General features: G+C 37.1%; 1 protein-coding gene across 4 annotated transcripts in view; it reads left to right on the forward strand.

Moving 5' to 3' along the window:
- The first annotated feature begins 419 nt into the window (after window positions 1-419).
- Window positions 420-24,631, forward strand: part of LOC131033516 (uncharacterized) — a 67,897-nt gene continuing 43,685 nt past the window's right edge. For 2 of the 4 annotated variants that reach the window (XM_057964748.2, XM_057964751.2), the window contains exons 1-3: window positions 420-834; window positions 936-1,022; window positions 9,808-9,934. In XM_057964748.2, the coding sequence (XP_057820731.2) occupies window positions 9,834-9,934 (101 nt within the window). In that variant the 5' untranslated portion in view covers window positions 420-834; window positions 936-1,022; window positions 9,808-9,833. The other 2 variants (XM_057964749.2, XM_057964750.2) reach the window with 2 other exon arrangements.

The raw sequence follows: 24,631 nt of genomic DNA on the forward strand, positions 1-24,631 counted from the left end.
GGAGTGGTCAAGTCTGCCAGCAAGGAAAAAAGACGGGAATCTATATTACCTGGCAGCCAACGATCATATCAGATCAAAATTGTTATTAAGTTACAAGCAACAACATCCTTGTTTGGGTGGTATGCATGGGGATGTGCTTATTACATATGCTTAATATATGAAGCCTCACAATGTTTTTATCCATAATTTAATAGTAATATTAATATATGAAACATTCATTTGAAAATGAACCTCAAAACTAAAATTATAATTTCCAAACACATTAATGAATATATACAATTAAATATAATAAAATTAAATAAATAAAAAATGAAAGATAAATAAGAATCATATCATGTACCAAACTTCACAATTTTTTTAACCGTTTATCAATATGCTATTACATTAAAAAATTCTCCAAAATACTTATTTCACAATTTTTATTAGCCGATAGGCTTCCTTGGTGAACTTGGGCTCGGACGGCTGACCCGAATACATATCTCACGCCTGAATACCTGTGTCACATTGCTCCAGAAACCATTTCTGGACACCGTTAAACCATCTTTAACTCCCCTGTTTTTTATTCACTATTTCACATCACATATGAATTTATGCCATATCTGACGAATTTAATGAGCCCCATGGTTGTACAACGCTGATAAAGTGAGACTGACTGAGCTTCGAGTAAGCTTTGAAAACAAGAAGTGGGATAATTTTTTATCCACAGAATACAGGCAGTAATCTTGCATCACCCAGCTCAATTGTCTCCATCTCAAAACATATTTGCATTTAATATTTTTGTTTGAAGGGAGGCAAAATTTTGATACCTAGATCATCAAATCAAATCAGATTTTGGTAGAGCCCTAAAACCCAGATTATTTTAAATCCGCTTTTAGCAGCAACTATAGTGAGACTGGTTTTGGTTTGTCTAATTTTAAAAATATCTGCTATGTTAGGGTTTCGTAAAATTTTCCTCCAAATTCTGCCCAGTTTTTCTCATTGGCATTGTTCACAGCACGAAACAATTTGTGCGGAATCTTGAGGTATGTTACTTGCCATGGTTTCAGTGAGTTTTATGGTTTGGAGTCTGTATGCAACCAGATCGATTTTTTTATTGTGTTTTTTAATTCTAAAATGATTATGTTATAATCTGTGCAGCCATGCAACGGTTTGAAATTCTATGGCTTCAATTTTTAGGGTTTGCTGTCTTTATCTTTTTGTATTTATATATATTAGATACCTTTTTCCCTAAATAAGAGTGCTATCTAACATTTGAAGAGTATCTTTCAATCGGTAATAATTTTTGACAGGAAAGGTCGTCCGTCAAAATTTGACGGGCCCTCCATAGAACAACGCCATGCCCGAAATCTTTATTAATCATTTTTGTGCTGTTCCGGGTATCTTCTATTTAATTAAGTTTGCAGGCGTAGAGAGAGAGAGAGAGAGAGAGAGAGAGAGAGAGAGAGAGAGAGAGAGAGAGGTTTTTTGTTAGTTGTTCCACGTTTGAAGTACCTGGACTAAGCCTCAGGCGTATCTAGGGATAGGGAGGGCGAATTAGGAAGGCTTATTTCAATTTTTACAGAGAGACTGCTAAACAAAGGGGCGGCCAAAGCTGAGGTACACCGTTGTTCTATTTAGGAGAGGTTTTTTGTTAGTTGTTCCACGTTTGAAGTACCTGGACTAAGCCTCAGGCGTATCTAGGGATAGGGAGGGCGAATTAGGAAGGCTTATTTCAATTTTTACAGAGAGACTGCTAAACAAAGGGGCGGCCAAAGCTGAGGTACACCGTTGTTCTATTTAGGTTGCTGTTTAAAACCGGTTTTTTGTTTTATTTTATCTTTTAAACTGATCACCAGTTAAAACCTATAGTGGCTTCTTGTTTGGATGAAATATCTTTTTTAATTTATTTTTTATAAGAGCATAGCACAGGAAAATAAAAAGAAGTACATAAATGCACGAATTTGAGCCTGTAGAACAGATCTAGATCCCGCGCCCTGTAGAACGATGATACGTTTCAGATATAGGAAGTTTTCTTATTGGTTTTAAACTTCTAGCATCTTTGAATAGGAATAACGAATCAGCCTTTGATAAACTTGAAACATTCTTTTATTCTATTTAGTTTTTCGCAACGCCTGGGAATTTTTTTGGCATTTATAGAGTAGTCAAAAGGAATTTGATTTAATCTCAGCACGCCTTACCTGTGTGCTAGACAGAGAGGCACAGGGTCAAAGCCCAGATTAACTGTCAGTCATTCAAAACCGATTTTAAATAGCTTAAGGTCTTAAATATATTAAACGATGTTGGGTTGTTCCTTGTATAAGTGCCATTTATAGATTTATGGCATGGTGAGCCGTGATCTTGGGCCTAGGGGCGTGGTTTAAGTTTGAGGAAAATTTAGAATTTTGGGGATTAGTAGAATATAGTTAAAAGATGGATTGATACAACTTCATGAATAGGTTTAATAATTGTTCAAAAAAACACTGTAATACAAAAAATGAGTAAAAACACACTTGCAGGTGATATTGAATGGTCTATTGGTACAAATATTGATAGTCTTGTTGGCCAAACACTTCACGAAAAGCTCTATTAAAAAAATAATAACTGTGGCATAACAATGAGATTACCATTGATAGTGAAAGTGGGGAATTGAACAAGGAAGAGATTGATGAAACAGTAACTTATGTGCACAAATTGCTTAGGGAAGGATGAAGCAGCTAAGCATCATACAAGAATCGAACTTGAGTGTTATACTCTCAACATGATAAGTAGGGTGGTGGAAGCCAACAATGATGAGATTTTTGAGCTTTGTTGGGACTCAATCCTATCACCCCCCTTTTTTGGCTTGAGTCCCTTCCCTTTACGTACCCAATTCCTAGTCCCTTGTAAATAACTACTATGGTATAAGACTTTAGGGTTACCATGTGGTCTTTTGCCTTTGTCCCCTTGGTTATTCAACGCTGCTCTCGAGGATTTGTGACATGGTTTAACCACCTCCTGTGTTTTGTTTATCTCTAGTGTTTGTATTGGGCGTTAACAGGTTGATCCTTTGGCGCAACAACAAACCTTGGGCCAACAAGTTGTATCAGAGCTTTGGTCATGGGTTCAAATCCCTCGGTCGTGCTGGAGGAGGATTGTTGGAAGGTTGGTTCCTTTGTCCCATTGGTTGTTTAGCATCGCCATCGAGGATTCGTGACATGGCTTAACCACCTCTTGTGGTTTGTTTATCTTTGGTGTTTGTATCAGGTGTTAATAGGTGGATCTTTTGGCGCAACGACAAATCTTGGGCCAACACCCTTTCCCCTAGCTAATAGCCCAAAACTCAAATATTAAAAAATTGACTAAGTTTGGGTTTGATTTGAGCCTTCAATCTTGTAAAATGCTTTAATAGGTATTTGTGTTTTAAATTGTGGGAAGTTTGGAGTTGATCTGTAGAAGTTATGACTGGTTAGAGTTTGTCGTTGTTCTAGGAATCTTTGTTGACATTGATGATAGTTCTAAGAACCATCAGAACCACTGACGGATTCCTAGTTAATCTTGACTGTTTCCAGATTAGATTCCTAGTTCTTTCCCTATTGCTGAGCATTGATATCTTCCTTTGTGCCTTAGCAGTTTTTCGATGAAGTTCTTGTTGGGAATTTCTCATTGTTTTCGAACCATGGTTGTCCTCCAATGTAGTTCTTAGGATGTAATGCCCCCTGCTTAATCATAATTAATCATTATTTCAATATGACTTAGATTAGTTAAAATAAGAAACTGGCTCAGCAAAAATAATCAAATGTGTGTTATTCCATATTCTATTGATTTGATTGATTGATAAGTAAATTGTTCATTAATTAATTTAAGATGATTAACTTCAACAATTATGACATTTAACCCTTGCATTACTCCAGTCTAAGAGGAAGAGAATGATCATGTTGCCAAGCGCTTTGATACCAATTTCAATAGGCTTCCCTCAAAGTTTACAGATCCAAGCCCTTACCCCATTTTGGACCCTGTCCTCAAGGTTCTCGGGTTGCTGATCCCCACCCTTTCTTGGGAAACAACCTATTGACTAGATTTAGACTGCCCCTCTTAGAAACAAATCCATCACCTCTCTTTAGTTACTGGTAGTAATGGCAGAAATATTTTAAAGTAATTCCATTATTATACTGATTTTACAATCTAATATTGTTATTTGTCTGATCAAACATTATATCTATATATATGTACATAAATAAATGAATCAGATAATATTACCCAAGGCTATTATATAAATTATTAACACTACCATTCCCTAAACACTAATTATTAGTCTATCTAATGGCTGTAAAGGAAAAACAGATCTGACATGCATCAGATCTGGTCTGCCACTATATATGATATTAAATATGACTGTCATACATATTGCATTCTATAAATATTACTATTAATATTTTATATTAATATTCATATATATTAATATTACTATTAAATTGTGGATAAAAACATTGTGAGGCTTTATATATTAAGCATATGTAATAAGCACATCCCCAAGCATACCACCCAAACAAGGATGTTGTTGCTTGTAACTTAATAACAATTCTGATCTGATCTGATCGCTGGCTGCCAGGTAATATAGATTCCCGTCTTTTTTCCTTGCTGGCAGACTTGACCATTCCTTCCTTCTATCTCCTTGTGAGAAGTATCGCTGTCTCTCTTTTTTAAATCCTTCAGCAGCCCCGATCCTTGGGGAGAGATATGGCTTAAATGAGGGTCACGTCCTCCTCCAAACTATGCTTGCCTCCACAAAGTCGTGACCCTTGGTGGATTGGTTACATGCTTTGTTTAATTAGCAGTTGATTTACTTTTGTTAATATTCACTTTTCTTGGTTAGTATAAATACTTTTATATTAATTTAAATTAGTGTATAATATAATCAATTAGTGTAGATTAATTTTAATTATTAAATAAATCAAGATTAATTTCAATTTTAATTTTTAATATTTAAATTTTGTTATTATTTATTATTAAATTCTATTTCAAAGTGGGGACATTACAGAGGACCTCCTTTGTTAACTGTGTTTTTGGAAGGGGCTCAAGATGCCAACTTGGGCAAAATGTGCGAGATAATACTAAATTTCACAGTGTTATTTTGAGGATTAGCTTGTTGGAGGCTTCCAACTTTTGTTTGGTGAAAGTTTCATGCAAAATTGGTTAAGTAAAGATGATTCAGAGCTTTTGGTGGTTCTTGGAACCTTCAAATAAGTTCTTGTTTCCCTATGTTTCACCAATCATTGATTTTGGCGAGGTGTTAAAATTTGAAGGCAGCAAAGAGTTTGTGCTAGGGCTTCCCATGGTTCTTGGAAAACCCCCGACAGGTTCCATGTTATCCTCCAACCATTGATGATATGATTAAATTTGTTTGAGTGTTGTGGGTGGCAAATTTTAGTATTTTGTTTGTTCCTCTAACAAGCGTTGTGGTTCTTGTCTAACACTTGATGTTTGATGAGGTTTTTTGATCGTTGGGGTTTTTGTGATGGGTGTGTTCTTCTTTGATGCTTAATGTTTGGTAGTGAATGGCTGGCCCAAAGGCCAACTTCCAATGAGTATGTTCTCATCGGAGTTTTGAGTTTGCTCTTGTCTCTTGCCACGACTTGACTCTCAACAACTCCTCTTGTTGGGGGTTTGAAGATTTTAATTACCAATTTCTAGATTTGGCAATGGTCAAATTTTAAATGTTTTGTGGGTTTCTTGGGGCCCAATAACATGTTTTCTCTTTGCTTGCTCCACCAATCAATATTAGTGATGTCGTTTGTCTCAGCTACTAGAAGTTATGTTTGATTTGGAATGCCCATTTTCGGGCGGGATTTGTTTTGAAGACATAGATTCTAAAATGCTATAGTGTTATCGTTTGTAGTTTTGGCACCTATGTGTATATGTGGTAAAAAGTTATCATTTTTTGGGAGGTTGGTTTGTTGTGTGGTCTCCAAACACCTATAAATATTGTAGGGCATCCATTAACACCATAGTCCAATTTGTTAGGGTTTACAATCTTGTGAAATATAAGAAGATTAGTATCGTGATAGGGTTTTGTTGTGGAATGCCTCCATGGCACTTTGTATGTATTTTGGAGATTTTCTTAGATGTGGATAGAGATTTTCCTTAGCCGCATCTGTTGGTGTGAGTGTAATTTTGGGTAAGATGAACATAACATTCTGAAAATGTTTTAAGTATTATATCTATTTCCCTCATTTTATACATGAATATATGCAATTGTGTTTGGGTTACTAAGCATATTCTGTTGATTGGTGTATATGTAAATGCTTAGCTGCATGTTCTTCTTTTCTTGTCTGTTTTCTTCTCAATGCTTTGACTTTGTTGCCCAATGAATAGGCACTAGTTTGGACACCCTACCAATCTCATACCTTCTAAAGAAAACTAGGAGTATGAGTTGTTTCTATTCGCTCATAACCCAATGATATATCCAAGGATTTGTCTTCAGTGAACCTCATATGAATTCATTCTATGTGGGTTTTATCAGCTATATAGGAGTTATTGAGGCAACTAGCTGTTCTTGATCTAATGACTATCTTTGGGCCAGGTCCATAAGTTTGGTTTGGTTGTCGTTATATTGTGATTGTCAATTTTGTGTGATCTCAGTACTATTAAGGTATACCCTTAGGAATATCATCTCGAGTCTAAGCTAATACCCTTGGGAATATCGAGCCTAAGCTCAACTCAAAGTGTAGAAGATAGAACCTACTCTTGTTGAGTTAGCTCTACGTCCTCCACGTCCTCCATAGTTCTATTGATGAACTATTATCATTTATTTGTTGACAATTCTAGCAAATCCAGTACTAGGAAATGGAGCAATGTTTTTGAAAACTAACCAGCCCTTTGTTGCCCAAGGTATCATTCAAAACTCGAAAGTTGCTTGGATAAGGATGGTTGTCTATGAGTTCACAAAACTGTAGACTAAATTGAAAAAGCTAGAGATCAAATACAAGCCCTTGGCAAAAACACATCTTGAAAATTTAGGTTTTAATTGGGGTCAATTGGCCAAACATTTTTTGACTTGGCAACTTGAAAAATACTCAAGTTTCTTAATTTTTAAAATTTTTATGCAAAATATAGTGCCAAAATGTATCAAATGAGTTTGGTGGTGGGGTGGGTAGTGCCTTTAGTGGAGTCAAGGGGCAGTGCACTTGGCACATTCCTTGTCGTGGTGCAGATAAGGTTGAGGGTTGGAGCCTCTGCAACCATGCCCATATGAAGACTTTTGAGATCACATAGACTTTTAGGGCACATGCCATTTTCATAATTAAAAAAAGGCCAAAATCATGTGAGTGTGAATTTCATATTTTTTCTTGTTTTTATGCATCCAAAGTTAGTTTGTCACAAGGGCTGAGTAATTCTCATAGAGTCGTTGAATACGTGTCTGCAACTTGATGGAGACTTAGCAGAAAATCAACAAAAACTTGGCTGTAGTGAGTTGTGAGTTTGCTATGGAGAAATTTGGTGTAAAAATATATTGGTGAGTACTTGGCAACTCATTGAGTTGTAAAACTATGGTGTTAAAATTTTATCCTCTTTAAGTATGGGGTTGAGTCTATATACCGTTAGGGAAAAGCAATGTGTACCCATGCTCTAAATAAGCTTTGACATTCAGCCTCATGGTTTTCATTGTTTTTCCAACTACAATTTTTTTATTGCTAGTGACATAAAACTATGGTTCCGTAGTGTTTATTTGCATTATATGAATTGAATTTATTTCTCTATAGTTTGGAATTGCATTGAAATGACACATTTTTACAATATACAGCCATGTTCACCAAGCATCTTCATGGAATGTTCGATTTAACTTTTTATACTTAAATTCTTTTATTGTCAAAGTGCATTTATTTTTCTCTCCTATATAGAAATCACAATTGAAGGGTAGGAAAGAATTATAGAAGAAAATATTAATTTGCCATGACGGATAAAAGACAAGTCATGGAAGCAAAAAACTTAAACACCAATAAAGTGAACTAGAAAAATTCTCACTATTTTACTTATTGATGATGATTTACCTATGTACATGTAACATACATCCTTGTTTTTTTTGTTTTGTTTCTGGTTTGAATGTGTTTTAGATAAGTATATGAAAATGCAGAAGTAGTTTTTGCAATAAACTTGTTTGCATTAAAGAAGGTGAGCAAAGCAAATAACTCTTTAAAACATCCTTTTCAGAAGTACCCACATTCAGCAATAATTTTCAGAATTATTTTCATAACTGAAAGTACAATATATCATGAAAATATGAACTACTGAGATCATCGAAATAAATCACAATGCTATTTCCAACAGACCCATAAAAATACAAAGTTTACAATATTGAAACAACAATACAACGAGCAAACATGAGACTCCATATTTGGATGCCACACCTTGGGAAAGCCTCCTTTGGCCATGTTTGGCAATATGCTCCACAAATAAACCCTAGGCGCCACTTTAGCAGCAACAATTACTCTCAATGAAGGGACGTCCAGCTCCAAAACCTTCGAATAGAGCTGCACAGCTTGCCTAGAAGATGCTGCCAAGCCAAAGAGTGATAAATCTGCAATTAAACTCCAATCTTTCTTAACTGGTCCCCTCTCAAAACTGTTTTTAACTCTATGCTGAAACTGAAGATGCAAACCAAAAAATAAAGCCCAGCTGTGATTCTTGAGTGAAATCACCAATGAATCCTCCATGTTAGATCTTTCATTAATGTAGAGGATATTCCTTGCAAGGGTTTTCGTCATAAAGCCATATGATGGACAAGTTCAACCAGCCAAATTTGTTTTGAAAATATCAATTCCAGCATACTGAGAAATGGCCTAGAGAAGTCCTATTCTAATCCTAGGCTGCAAGAGATGAAAAATTAATTGGATGAATTTATTCAATCAGAGAGCCGTTAAAATAGGTGATTACAAATGGTGATGTTTCTAAAAAGAAACAACCACTTCTAAAAATAGAAAACTAAATAAAGCAAAAAATTACAACATAATGGCAATGGTTATTCTACTAAAACTTGAAACCACGATTTTGAGGAAAAATCAGCAAACCTTTCAGAACTGAAGTTACAAATCATCGTTTTTTGTGGAAAAAAGGGTAAAAACTAAATAAGAATAGATGAAGAACTGTAAGAATTTATAGCAGATTTCATGGGAGATTTATGATCAGCAAAATCTATTTACAAATCAGAGATAAGTTTTACCCTTGGGCCTATTCATAGAATTTTAAAGTAAATATTATAATGAAATATATTCAGTTCTGATATAATTATAATTATTAATTACAACTCTCACTTTTATATTTTTAAATTTGATGTCTCAGGGCTAAATTAAGACAAATCCCAAATGGGGACATGACAACATTATGTTGTTTAATAACATCATTTGAAGGCATGAAAATCTTGTCCCTATGACAAGATATGTAATATCATCATCAATTTCCACTTGTATACCTGTAATATGGTCTTTAAATTTGTTAAAAGCCTTATTATTGACTATTGTGGGTTAAGTCCCCGAGTATCCATGCAGCATCAGTATGATATTTTCTTCTTACATATGTTTGGGTTTTCTGATCGAGGGTATTCACGGTCATAAATGCACTTGTGTTATATGCTGTATTGGTGTGCAGGTTATATGAAGTTAGTTAATTACTTTAAATGAATTTTTGTTTTGCAAGTTATATGAAGTTAGTGAATTACTTTAAATGAATTTTTGTTTTGCAAGTTATATGAACTTACTTTAAAATAGAATTTTTTTAGAACATGATATCAGGTGTTTTTATTTGAAGTTAATGGCCAAATGGAGGGCTCATGTCAACAGTTTAAAATGTTTTCAGGTAAGAGAAATTGCAGAGTGCCAGGAATGACGGATCAAACAGGGCAGGTGTTGCTTATGCTCATTGCAAGCCTTAGCTTGCTGGCGCCTTCATATGCCAGCATTGGTGACAGTGATCCTCTTTACAGGTACTTCATATCTTGCCTCCAACTAATATTTTAATCCTTAAACAGATGGATAAATGTCCCTTCTCCACATAGATCAACATCAAGAAAATACTTTATTGCTCCTTCTTAACATGCCAAACACAGATCCGCCTTTAAATGGCTATTGAGAAACCCCTTCAACAAACTAATGTGGTCCTCTTTACAACCAGCCTCACAGTAATACAAAATTGAGACCCTTTACCCATAACCAAACAAAACAATACAAATGCTATTTGGCAGAGCTGGAGGAAGGATGAGAAAACCCGAGAATTTCGTTTTTGTCTTCCTCTAATTCCATGGATGGAGCAGCACAAGTAATGTGCAAGAGAAAGTGATTATAACTATGATGTTGCTGTTCAAGATATTTTAAGGTTTGCCCACAAGGTTAATCACCAATTTCAAAGAATAGATAAATTAATATAATACTCTTTGGGTGACTGGTACATTCACTTGTATTATTAATACCTCAAGAAGGATTTATTCTTTAGAGCAGGTGAAACATCTGAAGCGTATTGCAAATTTAAATGGAATTTAGCAATTAATAACTGCTGATCATGATGTGCGTACAATTTGTCCTGAAAAGTTACATTTACTTTTTGTCCGCCTAATTAAGCTTAAGAGCACAAAATGGTCTCTGCAGGGGTGTCAAACTCCAAATCCCAAGTAATTTTTTACTGATTATCATGTCCATGAAAATCTATTGTCAAAAGCAGAAAAAAAGAGGAATAACTGGATGAACCCAAGTTAAACATTAAGTATTCACTTCTATATTCATTTAATTGATTTTGCCATACTTTCTCTTTTTCCTCTGAAGGATAGGTGCATAGATTTTCTTCATCAAGTTGAGAAGGCTGATGTCTAGGGAGCAAAATATCAGAATTTCTTATTCAAGCACAAGGAAATCATTAAAGGCTGTTCATTTGAACATGCAGGACAATAGACATATTTACAGAACATAAATGATGAATATTCCAAAGCTTCCAAGTTCCCAGCAAGTTTCTTATAAAATTCCTCCAAGTATAATATTCATAATTGATGTTATATTTTTCTTTCAACTATGAGTGTGAACAAGAGCATTCTTATTTTTGATTAAGTTTACTGTTCATTTATAATAAATTCTCGCAATACCATAGATTTTCCTGAAGGCAAGTACACCACAGAGCAAAATAGTTCTGGGGTTAACATCTCATAATGGGGGACAATTCAAGAGTCTGCTGCTATGATTGTTGGGCAATAGTAAATCCCAGCGTTTAAATGTTGAGATTTTACCTTGTAATGTTAAGTATATAGAAAGAATTGCATTTGAAAATTAAAACTATCTCCTGTCAGACTGATACCTTGACCATTGAGCAGCCAAAAGGATTTTAATATTTAATTCATGCTATCTATTTTCTCTGATCACTCTCAATAGTAAGCTAGGTTCCAAGGAATTAAATTTTACTGTCATGTGCTGTTTTTTAGGAATGAATCACCAAGAAAGAATTATATTATATAAATGTCTAAAAACTTCATCGTGGTCTCTGAGAACATTAGTTTTATTAAGTAATGTACTTAGTGACTCACCAAGTCTGCTAACTATCGTTTGAGCCTTCTTGGCCTTGTAGACTTGATATCTTTACACTAGAGCTCTCACATCATTTAGATCAAAGACATTGCTGCGAATTTTGGATTTGTGTTATTTGATCACATCTTCATTGTGAACGATCAACTTCAATGTTTACGATATGTGCCAATTCATTGGCTTGTTTATTTTAATATCAAAGCTAGGTATTGTGTGAAGATCCTCTTCTCAGAAAACTTTAGCTGCAAAAAAAATTGTTTTCAAAAATTCTGAAGTACCACTTTAAAACCCTAGTGTTGACTCTGAAGACTTAAGCTGCAAAGAAGAGCCCTAAATCTTCTTCTATAATTCTTTTTAGTTTTCTTTATTGTAACAACCTCCCCTAATTTTTTTTTTTTCGGCAATATGATATGACAATATAAAAATGCAAGATAGAATCACACTGCTGATTGAACTATTATTAAATTTCAGTGTCCTTATAACCGCTGTTACACTTTCTTTTTTTGGAAAAAATCATTACAAGCCAATACACGAAACCAAAATGATAATAAGATGTTCAATGTTAAATATCTCATATAATGAGTGAAGAAGGACTAGAGCAGGTCAGCATACCTACAACAGTGGAAATATTGCCGCAGGTATGTCATACAGTTACAGTCACTTCTGGGACTGTTTGCCCCCACTCTAAACATCAAATGTCTTCAATGTGACCACTCCAAATTGTTATCCAATGTCTTATACCAACCCAACAACCTTTAAACGGTCTCAACTGCCATGTAAGATGTGGAGAATGACCTGGAATCAGACCTCAGATCCGAACAAAGCAAGGATATTGGCACTAGAGGCAGGGGTGATTCATTCCATAAATTCAAATCTTCTTCAAACTGAGTCGATTCAGTGCCAAATCACCTCCGAGTGCTAACAAAGGTTGAAGCACCTCTCTCAATTTAAAATATCCATCCAAATCAATAAAGAGAAAGACTAATCAAATACATACACCAGTTTGAGAAGAGAAGGGAGTCAAGTGAAGATCTTTTCAAATTTAAGAAGAGTTAGATTAGAAATTTGTTGATGATCTATATGAAGTGATTGTGAGCATAATGTGATAGATCTATAAGTAACCTATAGCAAGAAGGAATTCACAGGCAGATTATGAAGAAGAGATTGCGATCACTTTGTAGTAGGCTTGTGACCAGATTTATAGCAACATCAAAGGTGGTATAAAGAACTTCATTGTGAAGAGATTTTTGTAGCAGTCTTATTGTCATTCTATAGAAGAGTTTAAAAACAAGTTGAGAGAAAGAAGTACAGCATAAGTTGTGAAGAATAGGATCATTCATCATCTGTTAAAAGGTGTAAAATTTGAATGAGGGGTTGGTGCTTCTAGTGGGCAAGTGCTTGTGAATTAGAATGAGGGGTTGGTGCCTCTAGTGGGTTGAAGCTATTTTACCGTGGTTTCCTCCTGTAAGGGTTTACACGTATATATTATGTGTTCTACTTGTGTTACATGTTAGTTAAATTTCATGTGAATGTTTATATGAAATGAATATGCTTTGGGATTGTTCAGCAAAATGAATTGGTAAAATATCTTGTTTTTATTAACAAAGAAAAGATTACATTTATAGAAGTAACATAATACTGTAGATATTAATTAAGTCACCTACCGACTACAATTGTAGACATTAATGAAGCCTAACAACCTAATTGACCATTAACAGTATATAGAATTATTATTCTAACACTCTCCCTTAATGGTCAATCTGTCAAAAACACCAAGTTGCCCCTTGAATTTTACAAATTTATCTGGGCTCAGAGACTTGGTGAGAATATCTGCAGTCTAATCTGCTGTCGGAACATATTGCAACTGAACTGATCCGTCTTCTACCAGCTTGCGGATGTAATGACAATGAAGCTCGACATGCTTGGTACGTTCATGGGAGACTGGATTTTTGGCTAGTTTGAGCACCCCTTGATTATCAGTATACAAGGGGTAAGGACTTGTCTGTGGCATCTGCATGTCAGAGAGCATCCTCCGGAGCCAATCTGTGCCTCACATGCGGCCTTGGCTGTTCCCCGGTATTCGGCTTTGGTTGAGGAAAGAGCCACATCCTATTACTTCTATCCAAACTGAATACGTACCTAGAAGTGGATTTTTTGTCATTTATTGATTCTGCCCAATCTGAGTCAGTATAACCAATCAGCTTTGGATCGTTGCACCTGCTATACAGAATGCCATAGTTTGAAGTGCCTTTAACATATCGCAGTACTCGCTTCGCTGCAATCCTATGATCAGCTTTTGGAGCTGTCATGAAGTGAGAGATGTAGTTGACAGCAAAACTTATGTCAGGTCTAGTGGCAGTAAGGTAGATAAGGCTGCCTATTAGTTGTCTGAATTTTGTTTCATCTATTGCAGGTGAATCAAACTTGGCTGATAACTTGAGCCCTTTCTCCATAGGTGTGGAAGTAGGTTTACAATCTTGCATTCGAAACTTATCCAGCAAACTGCGGGCATACTTGGACTGTGAAATAAAGATACTGTCATCAGTCTGCTAGACTTCAACACTTAAGCAATAATGAAGAAGCCCCAAATCTTTCCTGTCAAAAGCTTGGCACATGTCTTCTTTGATTGCGGCAATCGAATGATTTGAATTTCTAGTATTGATCAAGTCATCCATGTAGACAACAAGAAAAAGGATCCCATCACCAGAAAGTTTGACGTACAAATTAGTGTTAGAGGGATTGCGTTGAAAACCATGTTCAACCAAATACTGATCAATCTTGAAATACCAAGCTCGAGGGGCTTGCTTCAGGCCATAGAGGGCTTTTACCAATCGACAAACCTGATGTTCCTTACCAGGAACCTTGAAGCCAGGAGGTCGAGTCATATAAACTTCTTCCTGCCAGTCACCATTGAGGAATGCACTCTTAACATCCAAATGATGAAGTTTCCATCCAAACGGAGCTGCAATGGCGAGAAGAAGATGAATTGTACTCATCTTGGTAGTAGGAGCAAAAGTTTCCTCGTAGTCAATGCCCTCCCGCTGTGTAAAACCTCGAGCAACCAATCTGGCCTTGTACTTATCCAAAGTATCATCTGCATGATACTTGACTTTGTAAACCCATTTACAGCTGATAGGTTTCTTTCCATGAGGCAAATAAAAAAGAACCCAAGTGTTATTCTTCAGAAGACTATGGTATTTTGTCTTCATAGCCTTTTCCCACTCAAGAATGCCTTTAGCCTCGAAATACGTTTGGGGCTCATGGATGTTGTGGATGTTGGCCATAAGTGCAAAGTTGGCTGTATTTTGCTGGTTGAGCTTTCTGTGAGCGGATCTGCCCTCAATAAGCTCATCATCATGAAGATCTCCGATAGTCTTGGCCCACCACTTAGGTCTGAGGGTAGAAGTACCAACATCTGGCATTGGAGGAACAACATCCCCTAGAGTTTCTCGAACAAAGTCATTTGGATGCGAATCCTGTGGAAAATCAGGTGGTGCTGGATCGGTAGATTCCTCATCTTTAGAGTTAGAATGCTCTGAAGCCCTCCCATCATGGGAACCGAGAGGAAGATGAACACCAACATCAGGAGTCTGCATAGATGGAGTTGCAGGACTAGGAGTAGTAGGAGGCATGAGTGGACTAGTAGTCTCATCAACCACAACATCACGATTGAAAATGAGATGATTTGTCTCTACATCAATCAAGCTGTAGGCCTTGTGGTTGTCGCTGTAACAAGTAAACATAAGTGTTTGGCTCTTTGAATTTAGCTTAGCACGTTTGGTGTTTGGAATCCATACATGAGTCGTAGAACCGAAGACTTTCAAATGGCCCACTTTAGGCTTGCGTCCTGACCAAGCTTCTTCAAGAGTCATCTTCTTGACGACATGTGTAGGTGACCGATTCAGAAGGTAGACTGCAGTGTAAACTGCTTCAGCCCAGTATTTCTTAGGAACATTTCGATGCTCTATCATAGAACGAGCCATTTCAGTAATTGTGCGATTCCTACGTTCAACGACACCATTCTGCTGAGGGGTGTATGGTGTGGTGAGTTGGCGTTTAATGCCACATGTAGCACAAAATGTAGAGAAGTCATTGGAACAAAACTCCCCCCCATTATTTGACCTTAGAGTGACAATCTGAGAACCGGATTCTTTCTCAACTAAGGCCTTATCTGATTTTTTTTACAAAAAATACACCCACATTTTCCAACTGAAATCATCAACAAAAATCAAGAATTACCTGCAACCAGTAACAAAAGGTGTATTCATTGGCCCACATACATCAGCGTGAACCAACTGAAGGACCTTGGAGGCTCGCCAAGAATCACCATTCGAGAATGGTGTCCAATGTTGCTTCCCAGCTTTACAGGCTGCACAAACTCCATGATTTTGAGGTTGGATCTCAGGTAGCCAGTAACCAAACTCTCCCGATATAACTGAGAGAGATAGTGCACATTTAAGTGCCCATAATGCTGCTGCCAAAGTGTTTTGATGGATGTACTCCTAGCAACCAAAGCATGCTCCTGAGAATCGCCGGAATCAACAAGTTTGTACAAACCATGATCTTCAAGTCCCATAGCGATTGTAGTACGAGTCTCCCTATCAACGATGTTGCAGATGGATGAATTGAAGACAACATCTAATTGAGGAGAATGTCTCATGATTTGACTGACAGAGAGGAGATTATGTTCTATGCCGGGAACATAGTAGACATCAAGAAAAATTAAATTTCTACCTCCTGAGTGAATCTGGACAGTGCCCTTACCAGCAACTGTGTACTCTTCTCCTCCGAAGATTACTGAATCTGAGAATGGTTCAAATTTCGTGAACCAATCCCGATGATGAGTAAAATGCCGCGAAGCTCTTGAATCAATATACCAGGCAGAAGAGTGTACTGGATCTGTTGTTCTCTTGGCCATAAAAGCATAGAAAGCAGATTTTTTTTGTTCGGAGTGTTTGGCGACATTTTCTTTCTGTTGAGACCCTCCCTGCTTCTTTTGTTCAGAAGCCAATCGAATTCGACACTCGGCCTTCATGTGACCAAACTTATGACAATAATTGCACTGAATGTTCTTCTTCTTCTTGCTGTCCTAAGAAGAACCAGAGCCTTTTGGCTGAGAAGATTGAGCCTTCCCTTTGTTCTTAGCAGAAGATTTGGCAGAGAACGCTTGCTCGGTGGAGGTGGAACTGGTGCTACTTCCAAATTGCTGTCGCCACCGATCTTGCTGTAAAAGCTTGTTACAAAGATCAGGAAACTTAAAATCGACGTTAGTGGAAGTGATATTGAGTGTTTCGATGAAATGCTCATACGAGCATGGGAGACTTTTCAGAGTAATGACCACGATATCTTCTTCCTCCATTTTTCGACCAATAGCTTCCAGTTGGTCGCGGATGTCCTTGATCTTTGTCAGATGCTCCTGAAGATATGTTTTCTCATCCATCATGATCGTGAAGAGCATATTCTTGAGGAAGAACGCTCGGCTTTTGTCAAAGGTTTCATGAAGACTCTTCAAATGATCCCATATCTCCTTCGCTATTTTGCCGAACGGTACCTGAGGTAGCTTCTCATCTGTGACAGAGTGTTTGATGAGCATGACTCCTTCTTGGTTGCACTCATCCCTTTGGTTTTGATCTTTTTTAGCAGTGTCTGGATGTTGAGACGTGCCTAGAACAACTGCATCAAGACATCGGTACTCAAAAATTGTCAACATACGTTGCTTCCAGGTGTTGTAGTTGCCGCCATTGAACTTCTGGCTGATTTCAAGCATTATATTCGTCAGAGATGCCATCACGTACCTCGAGGTTAAACTGGTGAAGGCACAAAGTCCAATGCACGAAAACCAGCAGATGAAAACAAAGAGTTTTAAGAAACAAATTCTGCAAGTCGAATTGTAAAGCGGAAATTTTTCAAAAGACCTAGAAAAATCTGACGACAACCCAGAAAACTTCTCGAAAAACCCGCAAAGTACATGTAGGTTAAAACTGGAGCCAACCCAAAAATCATAGAATTTTAATAAAACGCTAGTCGATTGTAGAAATTTTTTTGCAAGAAGCAATAAAAATAATCCATCGGTTTGATGCAAAAACTCTAGCCATCGCACATGCACACCCAGATAACAGATGTTTTTTTTTTTTTTTGAAAACCCAGAAGAATGTTGATATTGGCCGCAGAATAAACTTAGGGTTTAATATAAACCATAGGCGGCAAAATATGTAGTTACAAAAGAAATAACGAAGAACCCTCGGTGTAGGAAATAGAGGGTAAATTGAAACCCTAGGCACCCGTAAAATCGTTGGAAAAATACGGCCGCCACTGTGAAGAGCAAAGACACAAAAACAAATTGTGAAATGCTAGAAAAACGTCATGCACACTGGAGAAAATGACGTAAAAACGTCGTGCGGGCTTTGGAAGAAGAGATAACCGACGCGAAATGAATCACGACATCGGAAAAAAACGGACGCAGGAAGCCCAAAAATTTCACGTGGGCTCACACAGTCGCTAAGAAAAATCACGCGACAGAAAATCACGTCCGAGGAGGGTGCAAAAAATCGCGTAGGCAGACAGAAAATAGACGTGGGTAGGAGAAAATACTCCCAAGGCAGACACCATGTAGCAAACACATGAGCTAGGCATAGAAAACCCTAGACGGGTTTTGAAGAAATTTCGAAAATATTAGTTAGGACAGGATTTTCGATTAATTTACCTTACCCTAGCTCTAATACCATGCTAGCAAAATGAACTTGTAAAATATCTTGTTTTTATTAATAGAGAAAAGATTACATTTATAGAATTAACATAATACTGTAGATATTAGTTCACCTAACAACTACAACTATAGACATTAATGAAGCCTAACAACCTAATTGATCATTAACAGTATATAGAATTATTATTCTAACAGGGATTAAGTTATGTGCTTTTTTTTGTTAAGTTGAAAAAGTAAAAGTTTGATGTTATACTAATTCACCATCCCACCGGCCCCCCATTACGACTCTCCTCCCTTCTCAATATAATTGTGTTCTCAACAAAGCTTTCAATATGATTTCAGACTAACCATGCACTGCAATTTGCAATCAACAAATTCGAAATGGTATGAACATATAGGCTTCACCATTAATCAATAATAAGATCTTTCAATCAACTAATCAACTCCATGTACAAAAATCTAAAACTTAAGAAGTAGAAACCATTCTACATGTTGAAACTTATACAAAGATCCACCTTATCTTCAATGAAATCATGTACTTATTTTGGTATAGTCTTGGCAACAATTTCTGATCTCCTCCTCCTACTTGCTGCTTCTATCTATCAATTGTTAACTATTCACTATTAACCTTTACAAATGAGAATGCCAAGCCCTATATAGAGATCCGAATTACAAATGAAGAGCCCATATTGATCTAAATCGATGGCCAAGATAATTCAAAGCAAACCCTATTTGGGGTAGCTACAACAACCACCACTTTACATTTAATATCCTCCAATGAGAAAATTACAGCACTTTGAATGCACATCCTTTTAGGAAAAGGACCAATGAGAAAATTGAGATGTTACATTGTATTTAACGCCTTCCACTTGTTCACTTGTCTTCTTCATAGGATGAGCCAAGTTCAATGGACTTGGACATGTTGACTTGTCATGATTTGATTGGTTGAGATGAGTGGATGCCACCTCAACATGTATATCCTATAAAACCCCATTGTTTATCACAAAGGAGTCCTTGCATTTCAAGCAATATCTCTTGATACTCAACTTATCTAGCCTTTTGACTGATTCTGATGGTTGATATTCCCAAATTGCATCATCTTGATCATTATCCTTTAAATCTTTCATGATGTTTCTTGAACGTTGTCTTGCCTTGATCTTCTTGAATGTTCTTCTTGATCTTCATAGTGATCCTTCTTCATGTTTGGAATTCTTCTCCTTGGATGTCCTTTTGTCTTGATCTTATTGAGTCCACGTCGTTGTAGAATCTTCCTTGTGAACCTCTTGAATGTCTTGATATCTTTCTCATGTTGTGATGTTCCTCTCCATGTTGTAGTTGCATCGCTGAAGTTGTCAAGTCCTTTGCTTTGTCGAGTTCTTCATGTAGAGCAATCCACTTTCAAGTTGCTTCATTTTCTTTCCTCGAACTTGATTTCTTGATCTAGTCCTCTTCATGTGGTTGAATCCTTTTTCACGGTCTTGATTCCATGCAATTATACCTGAAAACATAGCAAATATCTTGGATTATGATAATGAATACAAAGCTTATGTTAATTCCCAAACCCTTAAGTGAAATGCAACAGGATTAAGGCATGGCAATGAAAGTTTAGCCTCTTGCATTCCTAATTCATATTAAAGAACCCCAAAAGGAAACTCAAGATAATGTTTGTTCAACAATTGTTTCTCAAATTTCACCTCATAAACCCTTCTAAAACCCCTTGTTTTCACCTCTTTCATTCTGAAATTACTCTTTAGGAATTTTGGAAATGATAATCTAGGTCTGGAATGATGAATAATGATGAACAACAAATACCCTAACTGGTACTGAGAGAGAGGGGGGGGGGGGGTGAATCAGTACATACAAAAACTTCTCCACAACTTATCAAGTTAAAACAATGATAACCGGTTGTCTTCATTGCTGAACTTAACCATGGCAATACCGGTTAAACACAGAAATGCTTTAGACAACTTAAACCAGTAAATCTGAATACTTCAAATATCATTCAACACTTGATAACTACTTCACCCATATACATATGCATGTGTTGTATCGGTAATACCATAACCATTAGCTTTGCATGCATAATCACTTAAACAAAGAATACTCAATCATCACATGAAAAATGCACAACTTGTTTTGAACTCTGTTGAAGCTCGCTCTGTTAGGAGCCTAGACCGGTTAAAAACTTTACTATAAGGTTCTGCTAGGAACCGATCCTGTTAAAGATCACCTGGTTAAGGGATGGCTATATACCCTGTTAAAGGTTACCTCGCTAGAGGATTTAAAGAATTCAATGAACTTGAGTCACCTGGTTAGAGGATTTACAAGAAGCCTATTAAAGCGACCCGGTCAAGGGATTTTCCTTCTGTTGAAATGATTAGAAGTCAACAGGTAAAGCTTTGATCTGATAACAACACTACTTGCTAAGGCAGATCCTTTTCAACTCCTCTCCTCTGCAATCACACTCTGCAGGTTTCACACTTTGGTTTGGCAAGAAGCTCAACATGCAGACACAACAACAACATTAGCCAACAACAACAATATCAAAACTCATCGACCTTATAGACAAGAATTAGGTCGGTAACTTAAACCCTAAACCCTAAGTATTTTAGGTTTACAATTACAAGCGGTCCAAATCTAACCGTCCAAACACATTACATAGAATGAAACGATCTAAACAGATCTCAAGTCACTCTGCATCGTCCGATCTTCACCGCATCTGGAGAACGGTAACCCATCATGTGCTCTTTATACACCGCTCAGAAAATCGCACATTCTCGAGGTAGGCATTCAATGCATTCGATCTTCGTGCGCAAAATCCTCAAGGAAATCCTTCACATGCACACAATTGACGTGGCATCTCGATCCTTATTCTTAACGTTCACAAAACACAATCGGTTGCACCGCACAGATCATATCAGAAACCCTAAAATTGAACATAGACTACCAACTGGTAGTAACACTTAGTGAACCCCGACATCGGTCCACTCCATCCCGGTTGACCAAAACCGTTTCCAATCTTCATACCAGTGCATACCGGTGTACCTGCTTGAGCACATATTGACATCAATGACAACATACTTTGTCACCGCTTCATCATATGCCAACTTGGAAAATGCACTTTCAAGCTTGCAAATGGTCAATTTGGTTAAGGAAATTGCTTAAATCAGAGTGTATATCTCCTTACCTGCTAGAAAATTCACCATCTTCTTAACAAATTTGCACCCTTGCTGCTCTTAACTCTTCTGGGAATTCTCCTTCAATCTGATGCAATTCGCATCTCCATAGGTCTGATAAATTTGCTTGACTATGTATGAAATTGTTGATGTTTTAATGAAGAAATGGTGGTCTTAATCATAGTTGAAAAACTCGGACTCGGTAATGACTTGGCTGGCCCAAAATTTTTAAAAACTCGGGACTCACCAAAAATCTCAGCAATAACTTGACAAAGTTATCGAACATTTGAAAATATATAATTTCTTAAAATATTCTTAAAAGACACACATATACACTGAATTTGTAGAACATATACTGATTTCCATCATATATAAATCAAAGTTTGAGTTAAATACATTTCAAGTTTTGGTATCAATGAAAATGAGAAATCATAAATTTCATCTACAACTAAAGCTCAAAAAAGTGTTGCTGTTGGGTGGGCGGTGCTGAAGTAGTTGCAACATCCTTAATAGGTGGGTCAACAGGTGCCTCATCTGTAATGATAGGTGCCTCAACAGGTGCCTCTACTACACGACCAACCTCGCATTCTTCCTCCTCACTTGTTGCCACTTCCGCATCCCATACCTTTGCCGCCTTCTCCCACTCCCTTAACTGATCATCAGTAAGGAATGGATCCACATCAACATCAACATCATTAAGAGCAACAATCATATTTGTTGAATATGGATCAATATCATCCAAGTCAAGTGCTTCATGTGAATCCTGCCCTCGCACCTTCTTTTCATGCAATTGAAGGTTGTAACGCACATAGGTAGGTCATTCGAGTGTTGTTAACCTATTGCGCTTTTTGGTTGAATGGCCTCAAAAACACTCCAGTTGCACTCACAATTAGAAGCACTACAAGGCTGCGATATTATGTGAATGGCAAATTTTGAAGATTAGGTGCTGTGGCACCATGATCTTCCCACCACAAATTGGCAAGTATAAAAAATGTCATTTATGACTTGTAAAGATTTTAATAAACTTAAAAAGTGAAATAAATGGTAAAATAAAATTAAACATATGTTCTTTTTAACTTGATTATAGGGTGTCTCTCTTACATTTACAATTAGGTGAAGAAAACAATGGCCCTTTGGCCTTTGTATAGCTCTGCAACTCATCAAGTATTAGGTCTCAAAGGTGCTCATCATCAACTAATCTCCGAATGCATGTGTCGAGGCCAACTTTCACCTTTGCATATGCTTTGAAAGTCGGGGAGAAGAAAAACTCGAGATTCAAGTGGTAGGTAGCCGCATTAATATGTTGGTGGTGCTATCAGTTCCACCTTTGATCAATTATGCGTCATAGGGTTCATATTTGGTCTTGTTTGACCCATATAAGTGCCGAATCACCTCTTTGGCCTTATCTATGGCCTCATATAGATACCCCATGGGTTTATGATCCCCATCCACCATTCGTAGCACCCTCATCAATGGTTTTGACACCTAGATATAATTTTTTTAACAAAACTAGCAGATTGTAATATTAGAAAATTAAATAATAAATCATCAATTGAAGTTTGAAAACTTACATTGATGATGTCTGCCCCCATCTTGGCAAAAATAGCATAAAAACTGGCAATCGCAACCTTCTACTTCAGGCTTCTTAGCATAAGGACTCTCCAACCATCTTTCACGCACAAACATCCACTTTAGGTTGGGCAATGTAGCTAGACTACTTTGCAAGGTGAGGAAATTGGTAGCAAAGCATTTGACCCTTGATTGCACGAGATCCTTATCATCCGTGTGCTCTCTCATAAGATTCAACCACATTGCTTCCATCTTTAACCACATTTGTCACTCAGCTTAGTTTCCCTATGTCCTCAAGAGCAGGTCAAGACAATGGGCAGCACGAGGGCTCCAAAATAATATTGGATGCCTAGTCATTAGAAGTTTGCCGCCCGCCACATATGTAGCTGTAATATTGGTCACAACTTGGATGACATTCTGTACTCCCACTTCCATCACCACCTCATCCAACATGTTGCACAAGGTCTTTGTATTCTTCACTTCATTGGAGGCAACAATTGATTCTAAAAAATTGTCCCCTTGAAGCAACTGGAAAGTTGTTGAGTTTCCTATTCCTGCCATCCATCCACCCATCGGATAGAGTGGTGCAGCCATTCTTTTCCCAAATACTCTTCTTCGCTTTTCCACTAATCAGTGAGTGTTTTGGACCTCATCTTGCAATAACAGCCCACTCAACTCATAAGGACTTGGGGCCTTGAACCCCTTACTTGCCATAGTCAATACAATGACCAATTGCTCCCAATATGGACTAGACGCAACATTGAACAAAATATTGTTGTAGAACCAAAATCTAGCACACGCCAACTTTGGCTCATGGTGCAATTCTTTATTCCATGCAGTGCCTTGCAATCCAGGTTGTGCACTAGGAGTGTTACGTGGAACAAAATAGTTTACCATATGGCTGCCCACAATTCTTGATCCTCATATCCGTGGCCCAAGGGAAGAACTAGAGACCCCCACATCTACATGTGACCCTATAGAACTCAAATCTGCCCTTGGGGCTGCCATTGCCTCTGCTGTTCTCTTTTTTGTTGCCTTCTTTTGATCACATGCTTCAAGTGTTGCTATTGCATCTCTTCTAGCCTCTTTAGGACATTTGTTACATGGTGTAATATCTCGGCAATCAATCTTTGCAAGGTGATATTTGAGCCGATTGTTGCCACCTTTCATAGGCTTAGTGCAATGGATACAAATAACATCTCATGGTGGACTTGGTGTCCCATGTTTCCAACAAGTGTCTCTCTTTCTACCACCAGGTCTACTTGAAGAAGCCATTTTCTTTCAGCAAAGTAGGAAGCGAACCTAGCAAAAGAGAGAGCCAACATAAGAAATTAGAGAACATAAAAAGTAGTTAATCATACAATTTTATAGAATTTTTTAATTTTTCGTCCTAGAATACTAAATTGTGGTTAGCAAAAGTACTAGGATAGATTTGATTGAACATGATATCAGAATGTGGCTGATAGAAGCAATGGCATTAGTTCTTCTTTTATTATGAATGTCTTTGTGCCTAAAGCTGTTAACTACTCAATTTGATATTCAATTTTTTTTCATTTCCTTGTGAGAAATCTTTGCTGTTCCTGTAAATCAGATTCTAGGTTTTTCTTCATTAGATAGGTTCCACTGCAATGATTTTGAATGTGAACATCCTTATTTTTAACTCGCAA

This window comes from Cryptomeria japonica, chromosome 9, assembly GCF_030272615.1.
Source record: "Cryptomeria japonica chromosome 9, Sugi_1.0, whole genome shotgun sequence".
Classification (NCBI taxonomy): domain Eukaryota; kingdom Viridiplantae; phylum Streptophyta; class Pinopsida; order Cupressales; family Cupressaceae; genus Cryptomeria; species Cryptomeria japonica.